Genomic DNA, 22,515 nt, shown 5'->3' on the forward strand with positions numbered 1-22,515 from the left:
CATACATATGGCCTCGGGGTTGATATGAAATCTATTTACTTCGCTCTGCTGGATTTACACCAGGTATCTGCATCGTACGGCACCTGAAGGTCCGTGACGTCACATGTCAACAGCGTGTCCTGAGAAAGGCCATAGGGGAGTCCTATTTGGGATTTCTTTCATTATGACCATGCCAAAGATAAAGTGCCTTTTAGTAGAAGCAGGTGGTACAATATGTGGAAGGAAAAAACACGAATCTGAAATTTGAAAAGCTGCACAAGAAGGTTAACCAGGAGTACCTGGACCAGGTAGCCTTTCTGCCCCCCTCCACGGATTGATAAGCTTCAGCCAGGCCAAGCAGCATGGGGAGGGAACGTGAGTCACAGAAACACACTCAGTTACACGCACGCACGCACACACACACGCAAACAGACCTACACACACAGTCACACACAAAATCTTGACAAGCTGAATTTGAGAGGCTTAAATTCGTTTTTGTTTACAGTGTTGGACAGTAGGTTATGTATGTTTAGCATAGAAGGAAAGGCAGTTTATTTGTACAGCACATTTCATATACAGGACAATTCAAAGTGCTTTACATAAAACAAAAGCATTACAGATATTAAGAAATAATAAAAGGCAGCAACACATAACAAGAATCACAATAAAATAATAAATTACATTAAAATGATTAAAAGCAAGATGAGTTAAAAAGTTTCCGTGCAGATTTCATGCCTAGGCGCATGAGAAAAGAAATGTTTTTAACCTGGATTTAAAAATGTCTACATTTGGTGAAAGTTTAATCTCCACTGGCAGTTTGTTCCACTTGTTTGCAGCATAACAGTTAAATGCTGCTTCTCCATGTTTAGTCTGGACTCTGGTCTGGACTAGTTGACCAGAGTCTTTGGATCTAAGAGCTCTGCTAGGTTTATATTCTCTGAACATATCACAGATGTATTCTGGGCCTTAACCATTCTGGGATTTGTAAACAATCAGAAGGGTTTTAAAGTCTATTCTGTGACTGACTGGAAGCCAGTGTAAAGATTTCAAAACTGGTGTGATGTGTTCAGATCTCTTAGTTCTGGTTAAAACTCTAGCAGCAGCGTTCTGGATGAGCTGTTAAAGTCCTGTTAAAAGACCAGGGTGCTCATTTATAAAACTCTGCGTAGGATTCCTACTAAAAGTGGACGTCCGCCAAGAATCCAGAGTTTGCGTAAGCAACAAAATATTCTGATTTATAAAACCGTGCGTGCGCACAGGTGCAAGCAATTTTCCCTTTATAAATCACACTCTGCCTGAAAGCTTGCGCAAGTGAATTCTGCTGCTAGCCCGCCCCCTACACGCCCACATTCTACTATAAATGGTCAATGCAAAGCACCTCATGGACATTTCTGCATATAAATGAACCAGCTGATCTCTGCTATTTAAACCTAAATCATGGCAACCGAAAAGACGAGGAAGCGTAATTTTACGGAGACGGAGGTGGAGGTACTTGTTGGTGAGGTGGAGGCTCGCAAAAACATATTATTTGGCGGCCTCGGTAGTGGCATCAGCAACAAACGGAAAACAGAAGAGTGGCAACACGTTGTTGCAGCTGTCAATAGTGTGGGGGTGACGGAGAGGTCCGTGCCAGACATTAAAAAAAAGTGGTCGGATCTCAAGGTGGAGGCAAAGAGGCCGATGGCTCGCTCCACAACAGAGCGCGCACGAACGTGGACGGAATTGAAGCGCGCCTCCTCTGCGCTTTGCGGGTTCACAAAAGGCGTGAGGAGCCAGCGTCTCAGGGGATAGCCACTGTCACCTGCAGGTTATGGAGATTAATTCAGAACAGAGACTTTGTTGAGATTTCCACAGTGTATGTTGATACTTACCGAGAAGCCACCCATCCCGCGAAGCACCTGCCTGCAGTCTATTCCCTACACTGCTGTGTGCCAGGATGAATGAATCATGGGTTGACCCAGGCCACCGTGCCACTAAATTTGTCAGAAGCAAGTTTGAGTCGGAAATGACTTGCACGTTAACTGAATGCACATTTTTTCGGTTAACGTAGACAAACTCATTCTGACTTGGAGCCCTTATAGCAACGTGAGTGCAGTCAATCGCGCCGATTACATTTGGGAAACCAGTTGATGCTGGAAATTGCCTTTTAATGTTGGCCTGTTCCCCTACAGTGTATGGAAACTTTATGTATCGACTGCTCATTTTTATAATGCCATCCAAAACGGCAGGCATTACATTACTCAGCGATGGCTGAGATATTCCAGACCTAAAATGGAATGTAACAACTTATTGAAACCCACTGAGTGTTGGGCTGGAACATGTCAGCTTAGATTAAATTAAAATTACCTGTCGGCTAATTCCCGCTGGAAAGAGCCGGTTGCCAGAATCCCGAGAGTTGTCAGCACCTGCATATGCGCGGGTATGGCATGGTTCCGGCGGGTTGATCGCTCCAACACTGGGCCCAACTCAGCACATAGATTTAAGAGCACTGCTCTAGGAAATCTAAATCGGCATATCAGCCAGTCATCATCGTTGGCCAGGAAATCTTGATGGTCTCTAAAAACTCTCTCCATCCTGATCCTGCCGTTTGCGTAATCTTCAAGGAGTGCCAGCGCATCCATTGTGAAGTTCTGCATTACGCACGGTCGTAATTCACCTATTTATGTTTACTCAGTAATTACACTCATTACTACACACCTTGTCACAATTAGGCTTCTGTGAACAAATGAGTGCATTTGCTTTACGATCAAAACAAGTAAGACCATACTGCACTGACAACATTAAATTCCTATGGGGTGCCTATAAGTCGGCTACAGGTATGATTTCAGGAACGCATCTATATTTCAGGCTTCTGTGTTTATGATTCTATGGCACTAGTGTCGGATATGATGGCATGATGGCATGCATGAATGAAGGTGAAGTTCATCACCTCACCAGCAGCACCGCCAGTTTCCCGTCTCCAAAATGTTCGTAAGCAAGTTTCAGAGTTTACGTACCGGTACGCACATTTTCCCGCCACGTTAGTTTTTATAAATCAGAAACTTTCCGTAGAAAGTCACTTACGCCGCTTTTTGTGTGTAAGCAAGCTTTATAAATGAGCACCCAGTACAGTAATCCAGCTACTGGAGATGGATTCATGGATGATTTTCTCCTGGTCTTTCTGGGAGACTAAACTTTTAATTCTGAAAAGAAGAGAAAAGCACATCAGCATCCAGTTGAGATAGATCAGTATCTTAACCAGCTGCTGGCTCTGTGTTCTATCAGACACATGCACTTTCATTGTCAAAAATATTCACTGCATTATCATGTCAAGTATAACGTGAGGTCCTGTGCTGATAATCAGCTGCAGTGATTTGTACTAAAGTTGCTGCAACTTTAGTGCAATTCTTTATGTAGTTAATTGTGAATTGTTTCGTCTGAATGAATTAAAGCTCTGCTTTAGAGTTTGTTGGATTGTTGAGGTTGTTCATGATTAGTCAGATTGAGCTCATTTAGACTCCTGGCTGCTAAGGACTGTGAATTGTCTCTTAAATATATTCATGTTATGTTGATGTGTGTCTTTAGTATGTTGATTTTTTCCTAGCACACTATCTCAGAAGCAGCAGTGCTTATTCTGATTATTTTGAATTTTGCACCAGTCAAATACTCTAATTTAGAGAAAACAAACAAAAAACTAAAACTAACACTAAAACTAATAAAAACTAAACAAAAACTAAGCATTTTTTAAAAACGAAAACTAATAAAAACTAGAAAGTGTGCTCTAAATACTAATCAAAACTAACTGAATTTGAAAATAAAAAGTCAAAACGAAATAAAAACTAAAACTAATAAAAAAAATCCAAAACTATTACAACTTCTTCACTCTAATATGATGTAGAACCGTAACTTGTGCCCCTATACATCACAAGAGTAATAAAAAGACTCACAGGCCCCTCCCTCCACATACAATAAAGGCAGGTCCTTGTCTTGTAGACATAGAAACCAAGCCCACCAACGCATATGTGCGGATGTGAACTAGTTATCAAACGTAGATTCACTAGTTTTAGACTTTTAGACTTTTACAGAACTTTTAAGAACATATTACTGCAATGTGAAGGATTTGTGCTTTTGAGGGTGTAAAATTAATACTGGACTTTATTCTTTACCTGTTGATCCTCATCTGGCGACAGACAGCAGCTCAAATCATAGCAGCAGCAACTTCCAGCAGCTGCCACAGCCACCGTGAAGTGGAACAGCTTGCCAGAGCCTACCGGACGGCTCAAACTGATGCAGTTCAGGACCAACTTCTTCCAAGGAAAATTCTTCACTTCACTACTTAACTTCAAAACACCACAACTTAACTTTAGATGGTGTCATTAATCGTTCAACAACAGACAAGTGGAACAAACTACCAGTGGAGATTAAACTCTCACCAAACGTAGACTCTTTTAAATCCAGGTTAAAAACATGTTCTTATGCGCCTATGCATGAAATCTGCTCTGTATCTTTTACCTTTTCTAGAGTGCTGTTTGGTTTAAATTATTTTAATTTAGTTATATTCTATTATGATTTTTGCACATTTTTTAAAAATATGTCTTAACATGTTTTAAATATTTCTATATTCTCTTTTTTTCATTCTCTAAAGTACACTGACTTGCATTCATATGTGCAACACAAATAGAATTGCCTTGCCGTCTCTGGGCCTCAAGAAGGGGAAGTCAGCAGTTCATCCAAATCATTTCCTGTGTCAGAAGCTCTTCCTTCAACTATTAAACATACTATAAAACAGTAACTAACAAAGATTTCTAGATGCATTGTGTTGCTGCTGAGTAAAGTCTAATTTGTGCATTGCTCCAATCACAATATGAAATTTACAAGCAACCTTTTGAATTTATACAGTCCAAGTTAGGAGTTTGGGCAAACCCACTGGTTCACTGTGAATACTGATGCATAAATATTTTTAAAAATGACATCATGGTCTGTACTGCTACTTCCTCAATGTTCACAGTTGAAAGCTGCACAACACCAAAAGAAAAGAACAGACATTGAAGTCGGATCAGTTATTTGTCAGCAAGATGTCTGCAGAAATTCACCCTGAGCCAGATCTGAGAGTGAAATACAGGACAAGGATCAATGAAGATGAAGGAGGCAGAGAGCAAAGTGAGGTGGAGATGTTAGACGATGGAGAGCAGCACTCTGACCTCGGCTTACAAAGACCTGGTAAGCAGGAAATATTGAAAATAGCTCAACATGAAGTTAAAAAAACAAATTATCAGATCAACTCCTTTATCATCCGTTTTAGTTCCTGTAACTTCAGCCCAAACACGGCTGAACTTATATGAATCATTATCATTTTAAACACAGTCTTAGAAAAAAAGTCCTTAAAAAAAGAAATAACAGTTTCTCTGTGTGTTTTGATTCTGTAGAAAACAACAACCAGAAGCACCTTCAAGCTGTGAATAGAAGCCATGTTACAGTTTTCAAGGTGTTCCTGGGAGTGATGTATCTTCTGATTCTGGCTGGAGTCATAATACGCTGTGAGGACTTGTATTTTTTTTTACCTTGAATGTATAGATGGAGTTACTTAAAATGACCTCAGAGTCTCTCACCAGTCATGAACAAAGCAACAGGCGACCAACAGATGTTACATTGATGGCTAGGACAGCTTGGACAGCTAATAGAGATGTATATGGGTGGTTTTTATTCCTACACAAGATTAAAACATAATTATGGCTTAATTAACTCTATCATAACTATCATCAGTTCCTACCACTGTGCGCAGTGCATAATGAAATCAGTGAGTGTGTCTCAAACCGCGCACTTACATGAGTGCACTGGAAGGTAGAGCGTAGTGCACACTATCGTGGGTTAGTGCTGATCCAAATTGAGCACTAACGTTTTGCACTTACCGGTAGTGACGTACCAGCTTTTGATGGTGATTCTTCTGCTGCCTTAATTTACAGAATGAATTTCCAACTCCTGATTTTGCTTTGTTTACTCTTTACTTAACCCCACCTGTAAACTTTGTTGCATCCAACGCAGGATCCTCCTCGAGCTGCACATGAATTAGAACGTATGCTTATTTATTTTAAGGTATATGACCCTCCTACATGCTGCCTAATAGCAGCGCCGCTCCGTTAATATAATTTTTTCGGACAATCTGTCCAAGTTCTTCCAAAATCCAAAATCGCGTTAACATACGTGTTTGCATGTCATCATACTTTCATGCTATTAAATGCCTTTTAACAGGCCTCATGTGTGAAAGAACCGTGGCCTCCACTCTATAATCTATCTCAGTTGATAACAATAGAAACCATCAGCACACGTTCATGTGTCTTTGCATGTCTCCCCATACTTGTTAGTATAAAGTGCAATTTAAAACACTAATAAAACAGCTTTTAAATATGCAAAGAAATCTTCACTGAATTAAAGTACTTTACATTATACATCTGTTTTCATCGGTGTTTACACTGATACCGTTCACGTCTGCAACAGGAAACTGATTATACTAGAATTCATCATTTAAAATATGAAATGCAGTAATGAAGAAGGTAAAACAGGGATGCAGAAAACATTTTATTTCAAATTTTTACTAAAACATTTCTCTCTTGCCGCCTCCTCGTCTCCACAGCAGCGTCCTAGCCCGCAGGTGGTAAGTGCCTCAGTGCCACTGCTGGCTCGGTAGTTTGATGCCACAGTGACCTACGGTGAACACACAATGGCAGTTTACATAAAAGCAAACAATATTATATATTTATGTGCTTTATGGGTACTTTGCAGGCGCTTATCTAAAGTGATGTACAATCAGCTACGGCTTAGTCAGCGGTACCATCGAAACGGGCCGGTTCTATAAACCAGCGATGTTTCCTAATCAGTTTTCAGACCAAGGACCATTTCGTTTACGCCAGAGACCCTGCAGTGCTTAATCTGGAGGTTCAACAATCATGACTAAACATACGGAACCCATAGCATTAATCATTTTTAACACTTATAGCCCATCTACATCCATGAAATCGGCTATAAAACTGCTAACATTTACGTTGCTAACTCTACTGCAGCCTCCAACAACTGATCAGATCCATAACTGTCATCAGGGATAGAAGAGATAAGAAGCATGCTACAGTTTATATTAGAATTATGATCAAATAACTTCATACTTATATCAGTAGAAAACAGCCTCCACCTGCATCGGTGCCGCTGAGTCGGTGGCTGCCATTATTCAGCTCTGGAAAGCTGGTTGAAAGTCCCTCCCCTTCCGCTACATCAGCAAGATGGCTTCCGTTTAGTGCATGTAGTGTCCATCGTTTCGCACTAGATAGAAGTGCGTGGATTGGGACACACCCAGTGTCATAGTTAGCATTAGCATCGCTGCTTGAATCAGAACTGGATATAACTACATCTGTGTTTACTTCAGACTTTCTGAAAGGGTGTATTTATTTTTTTATATCTCTTGGACATGCTGATCACTTTTAGCCTTCATTGTAAATGAGTGAAATCTCTAAATCAATGAAAGAAATAGCTGTTGTTTTATATTCCCTCTGTGTGGTGCGCCACAGTGCGTCACAGATCTTAATGTGGATGCTCCTGCCTTTACACTCAAAAATATATACATGATGGATGAAGTCTCCTTCAAGTATAAGATATAATTTTACAGCTTGCGAAATGTAGATTTGAACAAACTTTATTTATACTGCCAAGACCCAATAGAAATCGACAAGATGGCTGTGAATGGGAGCTGGTGCATACCACAGTTTTACTACTATGGACTACTACTCTGTGAATTTTGGTCGAAGATCAGTGTGGATAGACTGAAAATGACCACGAAACAGTAAGGAAATAAAATATATTGCTTTTGGTAGGAATAGTTTTGGGGTTTGGTGACGTACTCTGGCTCTAACACCAACACCGAACCTGCACTGGTTCGTCTTTGGTCAAAATGGAGCCATCGATACTTCTGGTTAAAACACCTAAATCAGATGAAACTGTAATCATTTACAGGCAACGTGTGGTAAACCTGAATTTTGTTTATTATTTAAAAAAATTACACATCAAACAATCTTAATTAAAACTAATTTGTAATGAAGTCTCTTCTAACAATTCAAGAGGGCGTCTACAATTGTGTTTTAATTTTTTTATTATTCAAATCTGAAATTACAAAACAAACAAACAAAAGGTAACTTAATTATTCAACTAAACCAACTGCAAGAGACATAACTGTTTTGTGGCTTTACTTCTGACAGTAACAATATTTTTTCCTGGCAACATGTTTTGCCTCCACAAACTGTCTTTAAAGCTGATAAAATTCACTGCTTTGTGTTGGTGCATTACCATCAATAAAGATAAAAAGAAATAAAACGAGGACAGCTAACCAGGAGCAAGACAAAGCTGAAAAGCTACCAAATATAAACTCTGAGAGTGAAGCTAGTGTAACGGGTACTGGAACCCCAAAACCCGTTGCAGCAGATAAGTTGGAAAACAGAGTGTAAATTATCGCACTGAAGACGTGGTTAATGTTCTTCCAGAATCTCTCAGCTTATTTATTTAACACATGAACAAATTCTGCTGTTGACATTGTCCAATTTTTACTTCAGCACTTCACTGTACATTTTAATTGTCTCTGTAGACATTTGATTGTGCAAAAACAGAAGAAAACACCAACATTGGTTTTAGAAACCTCCACAATAAATCAATTGCATGTCCTTCTGTCACAACTGCATCAACTTAAAACAAACTATTAATACAGCTGCACTCAAAATGCACTTACATTCACATATTGTGATAAACTGTTTTGGACACGTATTTTACAGCTTTGTAAATTATATGGCTGATTTGTCTTTTAACCATAACTATTGTAATTAGCTAACAGTTTAACAGTTTTAATCAATACATAAAAATAACAGTTTTAACCTTTAATCATATACAGAAACAAAACTAAACTAAATCATGGAGCCTCATTCACATATATATCAAACCAAAAATTCTGGATGTGTGGCCCACGTTCATCCACAACTTATTGTTGTTAATAGCTTAACAGCTCAGTGGATATAACTAGCATTAACCTCCTAGCTACTGCTAGTTAGCTGACCAGTGCTACGCTTCAGCAGCCATTTGAGCAAGAAAACAAACCATAAACAGTCACTTCTAGACTCATATGTTTCCACAAATCAATCCCAGGCATTTATAAGCAAGATGCAGTAACTTCCAGTAGTTTGGAGGGGTTTCTTATCTGGAAAACAGAGTGTAAATGATCGCACAGGAGACGTGGTTAATGTTCTTCCAGAATCTCAGTTTATGAGAAAAACGGTGGCACACCAGTCACTCACAGTCTCCCTGCGCCACCCACTGGCAAACTTGTGTTACTGCATCTCTCTTACTGAATGAATGTCAGCTAACTAAGCATATTTCACAGGAAATAATATAATATTTTGCACAAAACTCAAGTCACTCCAACAAAAATAAACGCTTTGTGGGCACACATTAGTGGGCATCACACTAGCGAACTTAAGGAAGACACAGTCAAGAAGAGGGGCCCAAGACCACAACAAGACACTGTGCATAGGTCGAGCTTCAATTAGCAAAGACACAAAAGACCTCAAGAGTTATGACACAAACTAACTAGGAAAAGGGGATAAGTTTCCAAACACCACTGACAAGGATATGGATACACTGGAGCGATGGAGTAAAAACGTATCACAGCGTCAGGGAAGCTGGAGAAGATATGAAAGAGAGTCGATCTGTCTGGTGATGACGGCACATCAACGACAGTAGGAAGGATGCAAGTCACTGTAGTTTGGCCCATTTCTACATTTAATGTGGACTACAAAAAAATACACAAAAATAATCTCTAAAAGATTAAACTCTTTTGTATCAGAAATAATAGAAGATCAAACAGGATGTATCAGAGGACGTCAGACGCATGATAATATTAGGAGAACATTACAGGCGAGGGATCAAGCAACAAAAGACAAAAAGAGCACAGTGTTAAGTATAGACGCTGTAAACGCTTTTTAATGTGTTAATTGGAATGGCATGTTGTGTCTCACTGAAAGATGAACAGCTGGAGCGTTTTCGAGAAATGAAAGAAAAGTTTGATTTGGATAATCATGAATTCTACAGATACCTGCAACTTAGAAGCTATTTTAGGAAAAAGATCAGGATGGACCCCACCAAAGAAGTTAATAGTCTGGAATAAATCATAAACAAAGCAAACAAAGAAACCAAAATAAGAATTGTATCTAAAACATATGAATAAAATAAAAAAGAAAAAATAGACATTCTACAAAATACATAAAAGAAACATGGGAATCAGAACTTAACATAAAAATTGCAGATGGAGAAGGTTAAATATTTGGAAAATGTATTATTCATCCTCTAGCTCACGGATCTGGAGGGAGTTCTGGAAAAACCTGGTATACTTTTTATTATTTTAAGGTCCAGGGCAAACAATTAAACACAGACATACCTTGTTGGAGAGAAGGTGGAGTTCTGAATACAGATCACTCACATTTTTTGGAATTGTGATTAAATAACACAACTTTGGAAATTTTATGAGTTTTATTACTGAAAATACTTGGTTATATGATCCCTTTCTGTTGTAAAGTACTGTATTTCCATAACCTGTCAGAAGGAAATGTTCTGTCAAAAGACAGACACTTGGTTAAGAATCTATTAATAGCTGGTTAAAAAAAAAAGTATCACATAAATTAGGGTACACAACACTCTCCTACTCAAGATCAATGAACACTGATTACAAAAAGAATCTACGTAATGGAAAAGCTGGAAAGTAAAAGACAACACCAACAGGAAGCTCAACTCAAAGAGCAAAGGGAAGAAGAGACTGTATTTAAATTAATACAGCGATGAAGACCACAGGAAAAACTCTTGATTGACTAAGAAGATGATAGAAACAGATACAGTATACTGTAAGGACACCCCCACATCTCTGTACGGTTGGTGTTTGCAAAAAATGTCTTTTTACAAGCAGATATCAACATTTAGATGTAACTTCCCCAATTAAAAGATTTTTAAAATTTGTTACCAGTTACATCAAATTCAGGTCTTTTATATTAAACATGATTTTCAGCTTATTTTCATCTTTACTGCCAAGTCTCTGCTGTAAAGGTAAAGCCATGTCCAGGTGAATATGAGAATATATTTTAAATGTGATGAGCAAATAGAAATGAGCCTCCTATTGTATAATTACTGCATGGGCGATTATCTTTCAGCTGGCAACAAGTTATTTAACTCCAACTGTTGCAATGAGCAGCTTCTCATTTCTTAAACAACCATGTGGAAAGGCACCTCGTGGTCATGGAAAAGATGTTAGTCTGTTTAAGAAGGTCAAATTACTGACATTCATCAAGCAGAGAAAACATCTAAGAACACTACAGAAACTACTAAAATTGGGTTAAAAACTGTCTAACGCATTATTAAAAACTAGAAGGAAAGTGGAGAACCGTCATCTTTGAAGAAGAAATGTGGTGAGAAAAAAAAATTATTTTCTTTAATTTATAATGGTTCATTATTTTGTAAAAGGACCATGTAAAGACTTCAGATGAAAATGAGACTTTTCTCCACATTCTTTTCTAGGGATGGGCTTTAAAGGATTAATAGCAAAAGTAAGTAAGCAAATTTCCACACACACAATGCAAAGGGAACTCAAGGGATTAAGACTGAACAACTATGTAGCCATAAGAATACAGTTGTGGAAAATGCAAAAGAAAATATGCTTTTGACTCAAAACAAGCTATTTGGATATAAACGATATTCCCTCCTTCTATATTGCATCTGATAAAGTTTCGATATATTTGAAAATCTCAATATATTGCCCAATGCAAAGGGAACTCAAGGGATTGGGACTAACAACTATGTAGCCATAAGAAAGCCAAGATCAGACTATGGAGCAATGGAAGAAGGTCATGTGGTCTGATGAGTCCAGATTTACTCTGTTCCAGAGTGATGGGTACATCAGGGTAAGAGGAGAGGCAGATGAAGTGATGCAGCCATCATGCCTAGTGCCTACTGTAAAAGCCTGTGGGGGCAGTGTTATGATCTGGGATTGCTGCAGTTGTTCAGGTCAAGTTTCAGGAACATTATGCTGCTAAAGAACGAGGTCAGCTGATACCTGAATGACCCGGTAATTCCATCAATGGATTTTTTTCTTTCCTGATCGTACAGGCATATTCCAAAATGACAATGCCAGGATTCATCGGGGTCAGATTGTAAAACAGTGGTTCAGGGAGCATGAGACATCATTTTCACACATGGACTGACCACCACAGAGTCCGGAACGTAACCTCATTGAGGATATTTGGGACGTGCTGGAGAAGGCCTTGCACAGTGGTCGGACTCCCCCATCATCAATACAAGAGCTTGGTTAAAAAAAAAAAACATAATACAACACTGGATGGAAATAAATCTTGTGACATTGTAGAAGTGACAGGAATTATTTCTCAAAGAATATTGCATATGAGCCCTTTATATACACACAGACACACTTAGGCCCTGATCTATTAACGCTTTGCGTGTACTAAAACAGGTGCAGACGGCTTTGCTCCGCTAAAATCGGCCCAAGCTTATCTATCAAAGCCGCAAACATGGAACTGCGTCAGTTATCCTGGCAAAACTGCGCCGCTCTCCACTTTGCGTTTCTGAAGCTACTGCATATGCATTATGGGCGTTCTGGCCAGAAAGTGCACATTAGTGGGAGGAGACTATGCAAATAAATCTGGTTTGCACAGCAGTGGGATTCATGTAGCCCGCAAATAGTTTGCGGTGTTTATGTTTGCTCTAAAAATAGCGTTTCTGAAAAGCAGGTGCTAATTGGCACAACAGTATACGCGCAATGGCTGCAGTAATAATTTTAAGGAGGAGGCACAGACACCATGAAAGGCGACTAAGATAATGCATTTTTTTCTATTATATTAATATATTTAGAATGCCAGAGAAGAGGATTGTGGAGACGATCCAGCGTTGCAATATTAGAATTGCTGGATAAGTTTAAAGACTTTATCATGCCTGTCTTTTATTATTATTATCATTATTATTATTATTATTATTATTATTATTATTATTATTTCTTTATAGCTTTTAAACCTTTATTATTTCTTATTTGTTCCTTGCATGTTTTTATATGTACAATACCTTGGTTCCTAAAGGTTGTTGTTAGTGTGCCTTATAAATAAATTGAACTTGAATATGAAACTATATTGCAGCATTTCTGGTGACATTTAGATTTTTTTCCTCGACTTCCGCAATATTTTTATTTGTCTCCTTTATTTGTCTCAACTTCTATCGGATAAAAGTTAATTTTGCGTTTGCGGTTTTCTTGCTCTCCAGAACCTTACATGACAGAGCAAACAGCGCCGCTAAATCCTCATTTAAATACTGCTGTTTGCTCCGCAAATGATAACAGGAGCAGTCTTAATAGATCAGGCGCTAATCGTAGAAACATAACCAGAGCAAAACTGCGCAGCAAATGTTAAATAGCGCAGCAGTTTTGCCCTCGTCATAACTCAGCCCCTTAGTGTGCTAAGCATTTTAGAGATGGTTTAATAGTCATATTGCAGTTTATGTGTGCTCCGTGTTCTGACAAGGCTGATGCCTTTTTGAGCTGTGCAGATCATATGCTGCAGACCTTTCCTGTTTGTTTCATGCTGTGATGCATTATGTGAGTATGCTCTTGATATGGAGAGAACCTTCCTGTTCCTCCTGAAGTCGATAATGCCTCTGTGCTGTTCAGGAGTAAGTTGTTGACCTGACACCATTCTGTCAAATATAAGCATCATAACTGCGTTGTCATCTGAACACTTGATGATGTAGCTGCTGGGGTGACAGGGGACACATTCATGGGTGTACAGGTCATACAGGAGTGGGCTCAGCCCATGATTAGTGTGAGGGGGGAGGAGAGGTGGGGGCTGAGCTTCACATCCTGTAGTCTGTTTGAAAGAAGTCTCTAATCCAGGAGCAGGTGGAAGGTGGGAGGTCCAGGTACCGCAGTTTCTGTACTAAGATGTCTGGTGTGATGGTGTTGAAGGTTGAAGGTCTATGAAGAGGACTCTTACATAGTTACCATGGTGTTCAATGTGGCTCAGCATGGTGTGAAAAGTGATAGTAATGGTGTCCCCAGTGCAAGGTTTGCTTCAGTAGGTGAATTGGGAGCTTCAAATGTTGGTGGGAGGCAGACCTGATATGCTGCTGGTCCAGCCTCTAGAAAAGGGGTGTCAAACTCCGGTCCTCGAGAGCCAGTATCCTACAGGTTTTCATTCTGTTGTGTCTAGTAATATGTGCTACTCCGTACCACTAGGTGGTGTCGAGAGAACTAGAACTGCAGAAGAAGTGTGTAAGATGGTGGACTAATAAGGACGGTGAAAGTGTTCATTAAAGAAAACCTCATTGGACGTTGAAGAGTGTTATTCTGATATTACCCGGAAATACAACAAAATTGGCGACGAGAGAACCTACGTTTCTTCCCCTTTTTTATCAACGTCGTCCTGCTACTGACGGAACATGGCTGCAAACGTCCATCCGCCTACAGTGTTTTTACCGTGTCCCGGAGAACCAGCGCTGCCCTTCGACACGTGGATGCGTATGTTCAACAATTACTTGCTTGTTATTAATGCATCAAGAAAATGCCTGGCCTGACGCCAGCGGAGAGCAACCTTACTTCACTGCTTAGGAAATGAGGGACAACAGATTTTCTACTCTTTACCAGATACGGGGGACACTTTTACTTCAGCTGTTACTGCTCTAGAGAAGCACTTTTCACCGAGAGTTAACGTGGTTGTGGAACGACATGCTTTCAGGAAGCGGAAGCAGGCACTACACGAGACTGTTGCACAGTATGTTGCCGCACTATGCGACCTTGCTTCCAAATGTGGATTCGAGGATAAAACGGATGAAATGATCTGCGACCAGTTAGTCGAACATGTCATTAGCTCTAGCATAAGAGAAAGACTTTTACTTGAACCAGAGCTGACGCTAGATAAAGCTATAACACTTGCAATACACATGGAATCAGCAGCCCATCAAGCTAAAACAATAGCTGCAGATGACAGTGCTCCAGTCCAAGCTGTACAGCCCCAGTTACACTCTAAAAAAAACAAGTACAAACAAAATACTAGTCAGCGTAGCTCTCCTGCTTCTTCCAAGCTTGCCCAGAACTGCTTTAGGTGTGGCTCAAATAAACATCTTGCTAACTTTGCCAAATGTCCTGCTGCTAAGGTCACATGTAAATCATGCTACAAAATTGGACACTCGTGTTTGCCGTTCATCCAAGTCCGGAGAGGTCCTTGAAGTACATTTACCTGACCTTCCTGTGTTATATCTGAGAAATTCCTTGCATGCACCTAAGAAACTACAATGTGGGATTAAAATCAGTACACCTGCTTGCCCCACTAAAGACATTGAACTGATCATAGATACAGGCTCTGCAGTATCTATCCTGCCCCATCACATCTACTCGAAATATTTCACCGACGTACCACTGCAGCCTCCAGAACTTAAGTTGGTAACATACACCAGAGAAAAAATTCCTGTAACAGGCTGCTTATGTGTCAAAGTGACTAGAGGTACTGTAACTGCCCCAGCTACATTCTTCGTCATGAAAAAGGGTACACCTCTTCTCGGACGAGACCTGATGGAAGCCTTAAACATCTGCATTAAAGGCAACACTGTTCTCTCTCCGTAAGCAGTTCCTCCTGCACCTGTGATGACCACAGACTCATCACCTTCACCTTGCATTCCAGTTGTGCCTGAGATTGGCTGCGCACGTGCCTTTGTGCACAAAATGAAAATTGACCCTTCAGTCAGACCTGTTCGCCTGAAACTACAACGTCTGCCATTTGCTGTGAGAGCTTCTGTGCCGCAGAACTAGCCCTCTTAGAAAATGCAAATGTCATTGAAAGGATTGATGCTTCACCCTGGGTTTCACCCATTGTGGTGACAGGACGTAAAAATGGTGGCATACGAATGTGTGCAGATATGCAAGAACCAAACAAAGCCATCATCACCGACTGCTACCCCTTTCCTCATATGGAGGAAATCTTCACAAACCTACAAGGTGCAAAAATGTTCTCCTCAATTGACTTGGCCAATGCATACTACCAGCTGCCCCTACATGAGGAGAGCAGAGACCTTACAGCTTTTATCACACACGAGGGACAATTTCGATTCTGTAGAGTTCCATATGGGCTAGCATCTGCCCCTTCTGCCTTCCAGAAAATGATGGCAGAAATCCTCAAAGATCTCCCAGGTGTCCAAAGTTACCTGGATGACCTCATCGTGTTAGGGAAAACTACTTCAGAACATGATCAAAACCTCAGTGCTGTCCTCCACAGGCTCAGAGAAGCTGGATTAGTGCTCAGTGAGGAAAAATGTCACTTCAGGAGAACATCACTGCGTTTTCTAGGACATGTCATTACAGCTGATGGTATCCTTCCGGATCAGGACCATATTGACGCTGTTCTTAAAGCTCCTTCACCTTCAGACACTGCTGCTCTAAGGTCTTTCCTGGGCCTTGTTTCTTGGTACTCTAAGTTCCTGCCCAACTTTGCAACGGTTGTGGCCCCTATGCGCACATGTGCCAACGACAAGGACAGTTTTACATGGATTCCTGCAGCACATTCTAGTTTTGAGGAAGTTAAGCAACTCCTTGTGAATAACAGCACTTTCACTTTTTGACTCTTCCTTGCCTGTTGTCATCTCCACAGACGCCAGTGACTACGGCCTTGGAGCTGTCATGGCTCAAATACAACAGGAAAAGCCAGTAGCTTTTGCCTCCCGCACGCTCACTATGACAGAACGTAAGTACTCAACTGTCAAGAAAGAAGCCCTTGCTTGTGTATGGGCTACAGAGAAATGGCATACATATTTGTGGGGACGCCCCTTCACTCTCCGCACAGATCATCAGGTGCTAACAACGCTCCTGAGTACATAGGGAATCAGTCGAGCTGGAATGCGTATCGCTCGCTGGTCAGTGCGGTTGCTGTGTTTCGACTATGACGTCATCTACCGCCCAGGTTCACAGAACTACACAGCTGGCTGTCTTTCACGTCTTCCCTTACCTGTGTCTACCGACTCCACTCTGGACCCAGAACCTGAAATGGTAGCACACATTTCTACTACTTTATCTGCACTTTCTGTGACCGACTTTGACTCGGCATGTTCTTCTTGCCCTGAACTGTCTGCGCGCCCAGATTGGAAATGGTTGGCCGTCATCCACTAAATCTGTTTCTGACATTCTTGCCCCTTACCACAAAATTAGAGATGAGCTATCTACAGTGGATAACTACATTCTCAGGGGTTCCAGACTTATTGCACCACTTTCAATAAGAGCTGCACTCATCACGCTTGCTCATGAGAGTCACCAGGGAAGATATGATTGTTAAGAGATCTCTACTGGTGGCCAAAAATGGACTCTGACGTACACTCTTTCATTGCTGCATATGTCACTTGCCAGTTAAATGACAAGACTGCTCACACACATCCTGCTGCACTTCAGCCTATTCCACTGCCTGATGGACCATGGAAAAAAACTTGGTCTAGACATTGCTGGACCTTTTGAAACTGCTGACCCTGCTTGCAGATTTGCCGTCACCCTTACTGATTATTACTCTAAATGGCCTGAAGTTGCTTTTCACCTACTGCCACATCCGGTGATGTCATTAAGTTTCTGTCTTCTGTTTTCAGTCGTCATGGAAACCCTGAAAACATTGTCACAGATAATGGTACACAGTTTACCTCCGTTGCTTTTGCTTCTTTCCTCCAGCAGAGAAATATCTCTCACAACAGAACATCAGTGTACTACCCGGCTGCTAACGGAGCCATTGAAAGGTTTCATCTTGCACTCAGATCATGCATCCAAACTGCAATACAACACTCCATGCCATGGAAAGAGACGGTTATGGATTGGCTTCACGCCTACCGTGCAACACCCCATGCAACAACATCTACTTCTCCGCATGAACTCTTGTATGTTTGGAAAATGCCTACTAAACTGAACATTCTTTCCTTGCCTCCAGCTGATTCTGCTCAACATGACTTTGCACGCCGCAGAGTTCATGAACATCAGCAAAACATGAAAGCCTATACTGACACCAAACGTTCCGCAAGAAAGCCGCTTTTCCGGTCAGGAGAGAGGGTGAGGATAAGAAAACTACATTGTGTGGCTAAAGGCCATCCCAGGTTCACACCTCCTGAAACCGTAAGGAAGACCAAAGGCAAACACTCCTTCTTGCTCAGTGATGGAAGGATTTGGAATGCTTCACACCTTGCCCACTTCCCCACAATGACTGAACAAAACTCTGATACTTCCAGGTTTTCACACACTAGTGATGCTACATCTGCTCCCAAGAAACTGCCGCATACCAGATATAAGCCTGGTTGGTACAAGGACTATGTGATGCCATAAAATGTATTAATGTTGTATATGGTATTTTGGTATCAAGATTGTACTATACCTTGGGTTACTTAAGTTATGTGTAAGTGTTATAAGTACATAAGACTTAATTTAGTATATGCTGGTAAACTTACATATTTTGCCTAAGTCTACAGTTGCATTATTTCATTCTGCTTAAAGAGATAAGTATAATGTATTTCAGTTGCTAAATTGTTTTAAATATGTGTTTCAGAACTGTTTAGTTTACAGGCTAATTACTTATTCTACTGTTCTGCTAATTCTTTTAAGGAAGGTTATTCTTAAAGAGAGAGAGGAGATGTTGTGTCTAGTAATATGTGCTACTCCGTATATTCTTTCCCTGATCTAACACACCAGAATAAAATCAAAGGGATCCTTCTTGTCAACTTCTCCACAATAACCCATTAATTTCAGTCAGGTGTGTTAGATCAGGAAAACAATGAAAAACTTGCAGGATGCCGGCCCTCGAGGACCGGAGTTTGACACCTCTGCTCTAGAAGCATTACATCATCACAGACATTAGGACAATGGGCCAGGAATTGCTGTGGTCACTGTTGCCTGGTATCTTGAGGATGGGGGCGACAGTGATGGTTTTATCATACAAAACAGAAAAAAAGGATTACCCTGTTGTAGGTTATCTATTAATGAGAGTTTGTGGATGGTTGCTGTCTTGCACAGCTTGTAGAATATAAGTATAGTATATAAGGTTTATTTACAGGAGAAGTATTTAATACAGAATTAAGTAATGAGAGTGGTCGTCCCGACTCATGTGAAGTTGAGAGAGACTCTAGGGAGGCAAGAGGAAAAACAATAGTTATACATTTCTGTAGAAAGAATCCTCCTTCCTGAAGACCTTGGGTGGATACACAACTCCAAGAGCTGGCGTCAAAACCACCTCACATAGTTGTGTCTCCACCAGAACCAGTCTGACTAAGGGTCTGAGGAAGGACCAGATAAAGGTCATCTTACCGTCGCAGTGAACTTTTAACAGAGCATGTATATGAAGAGAATAAACCTTAAAAGTGAATCAGTGTAAATACAATTTATAAATGAATATAGTAAAGTAAATAATTAAAGGTGTGAGTAACGTTATATATGGAGCATAATAAGTAAAATTTCTTCCACGAGGGGCAGGTGTAGAAAAGTCCTGATGGGGGTGCCAGGCAGGGGCACTGACCAGGAAAAGGTTGTCACAAATAAGATATATATTTTAAGGTTTAATTTTATATTGAACTGATTATTACAACTAAGTGATCATCTAATGTAAAAAAGTTTAGAAAAATCCAAGAAGAGTTTACATTAAATATTTCTAAGCACTGTCTTGCTCTTTCTGTTGATACAATATGTTAAAAAATACATAGTTGAGAATGGTGATTAATCATGATTAATTCATTTCTAAGCTGTAATTAATTTGATAAAATAGTTTAATCATTTGACAGCCCTAGTATTAACATATGAACAACAATATAATTAATCTTATACTCTATTCTATTCTTCTATTCTACAGTCATTAAGCAGACGCTTTTATCCAAAGCGACTTACATTTGAGAGTAAGAACAACACAAGCATGAATTCAAACAAGATGGGACGTCATAATTAAGTGATAGTCAGACCGCTTTTGAGTCCAGTTGGACCCAGGTGCTGTCATGTAGTGCTAGTGCAGTGATAAAATGTTTTTTTTTCTAAACATCTACACAGAAGCACATTTTCACCCAAAAGTATCAATCAGCAAAAACTATCTGTTTAATTGACTTGTTATCATCATTTCATCATAACTTTGTAATGAGATTGTAGTTCAGCACTAACTGTCTCGTATGGTTCCGATTTACTGGATTTAATGGGTCTTTACTCACCACCAGTGTTGTGGTTGTTACTGAAAAAAAGCATGGTATTAAAAAAATTTAAGCAGCTTGGCCCAGTGTCAGTTGGGCTGCCGATTTCCTGTTCTATGGACCAGTTGGACCAATAAATAAACTGTGTCAGCCTAAAAACTGCTCGGCCCACCGGTATGCCAGATGGCCAGTCCGTCTCTGCTCATATTGCAGAGTTAACAGACAGAAAGACCAACGATCAATCAGTCAACACAAGTGCAGGAGTTTTTGTAGCTGCTGGGATCCACTGACTGAAGTGTGGTTCTGACTTCCAACCATATTTTACTAAAGTCAGTTATAATCCTTTATTTTATTTCTTAAGGTGAGCTGTCTATAATCAGTAATGTGACATTTTGTGAGCAAATATATTTAGATTACTTCTCAAGACTTGTTTTAATCTTTTAATCTTTATTACAAAAAAAAACAACAGTTCCAACGATTTAAGATACAGGGTATATACATGCATTTAATTAATTTTCTTCTGTTAAATAAATTAAACAGATTTTGTGTTGTTTGTTTTTCAGTATCCTTTCAAATAAGCGAACTAAACTACAGTAACCATCAGCTGCAGGACAAATTTACAGGTGAGAAAGATTTTTATCTGAATAAACAAACACTAATATCACACTTCATAATATTTACCTCAATCTTGTCATGTTTTACATTTTTAACTATGGTTGTTTTAAAGTTATGGAAAGTAACTTCAGTCAGCTGCAGGCCAAACTTACAGGTAAGAAAGATTTTTATCTGAATAAACAAACACTAATATCACATGTAGTGACTTCCACAGTCACTAGTGAGGTAAAGGATGGGTTTGGTCTATTTGTATGACACACCGTTTATGTCTAAAACAAACACTCTTAGACCTGATGCATTTCTCCTTTTATTGATCGTCTTTCATGGTTCACAGAATTAACACACTGGGCAGGATGCAGCAGTAAACTTGTTGAACTTAACAAGTGATTGTGAATGTAACGCATTTAGACTTAACATACACGCTTTGGGCTATTAAGCTCAGCGGTCAACAAAAATTACAGCTACCCAGCCCTCCTCTCTCTGGCAAAACCATCCGTGACTGACTGACAACTTCTTAATAGTTCATCCCGTCACCTACCACATCCACATGACCCCACCCTGCACATCACCATGACAACCAAATAAAACAAATCATCCACCCAGTGATCATTACTCCAAACATGTTTTATGGCTCCTACATCACACTTCATAATATTTACCTCAATATTGTCATGTTTTACATTTTTAACTATGGTTGATTTAAAGTTATTAAAACTAACTTCAGTCAGCTGCAGAGCCGTCATGAAATCCTGAGTAAAAATCACAGCCAGTTAATGGATGAAATGATGAAGCTGAAGAAGAAGATTGACGGTGAGAGAAGAATGAAAACTAACACATAACATCACCTCTGAACATGTGACATGAATCTAGCTTTAAATTAACTTTTATTTTAAAATCAAATGAAATGAAATCAAATCTGTCATTTCAATTAAACTTTATTGAACGATTTTCTCTTGTAAACTGTCTTTATTCTTTACCATGGAAATTTGTGACTAAATTTATTTAGATTCCTTCTCTTGAAAATTGTTTTTTTATCGTTATTACAAACAAAGTTATTATAAAATTGATGATTAACACCATCTTTACTTTTTAAAGATAAACAGAACAACTTGACAGGATAACATTTATAAAATAGGATGAGCCAGATTACGATTTAGGCAGCATGACTCCAGGAACTAACTGAACCTCACTGGTGTCACTTTGGAAACAACTGATTGTTTTATTGATTAAAACTTGCTTTGTTGATCTAAAAACAGCACCACAAAAACAGCACTGCACGGCACACGCATATTGGTATTAGATATAGATGGAAAAGATAACATGAGGGGAATAAGATAAGGCCTATGGTCCGTGTGCCATATTTTGCTTGACAGATTTACTCTATCATTGTAGACATGTTATATACATGGCTGCCCTTATTATTTTTATCTTATTTTCTTTAGTCTTTACATGTCAGTGCCGAACCTGACAGGGAGATAAGGGAAGAGGGGGAAAAAAGGAGAAAAGGACAGGATTAAAATGTGGAAATAACAGTTGTCTATGCTGCCTAAAACACACCACAAAAAAACAATATAAACTACCACAGTACTACATGATACATAAAGAAAAATAGGATAATGATTTGAAAAAGTAAAGTAGTCATAAAACGTACCTGCAGAGAAACGTACCAACACACAAACATCAGCAACATCTAAT

The 22,515-nt window shown here is 39.6% G+C and overlaps 1 protein-coding gene across 1 annotated transcript in view; it reads left to right on the top strand.

Annotated features, from left to right (window-relative positions):
* Positions 1 to 22,515, top strand: part of LOC121656682 (C-type lectin domain family 4 member F-like) — a 781,688-nt gene that overhangs the window by 13,656 nt on the left and 745,517 nt on the right. Inside the window, exons 6-8 of the mRNA XM_042011801.1 lie at positions 20,769 to 20,828; positions 20,933 to 20,974; positions 21,526 to 21,630. Of these exons, the coding sequence (XP_041867735.1) occupies positions 20,769 to 20,828; positions 20,933 to 20,974; positions 21,526 to 21,630 (207 nt within the window). The remainder of the gene's footprint in view (positions 1 to 20,768; positions 20,829 to 20,932; positions 20,975 to 21,525; positions 21,631 to 22,515) is intronic.

The sequence above is a fragment of the Melanotaenia boesemani genome, chromosome 17 (genome assembly GCF_017639745.1).
Source record: "Melanotaenia boesemani isolate fMelBoe1 chromosome 17, fMelBoe1.pri, whole genome shotgun sequence".
Lineage (NCBI taxonomy): Eukaryota > Metazoa > Chordata > Actinopteri > Atheriniformes > Melanotaeniidae > Melanotaenia > Melanotaenia boesemani.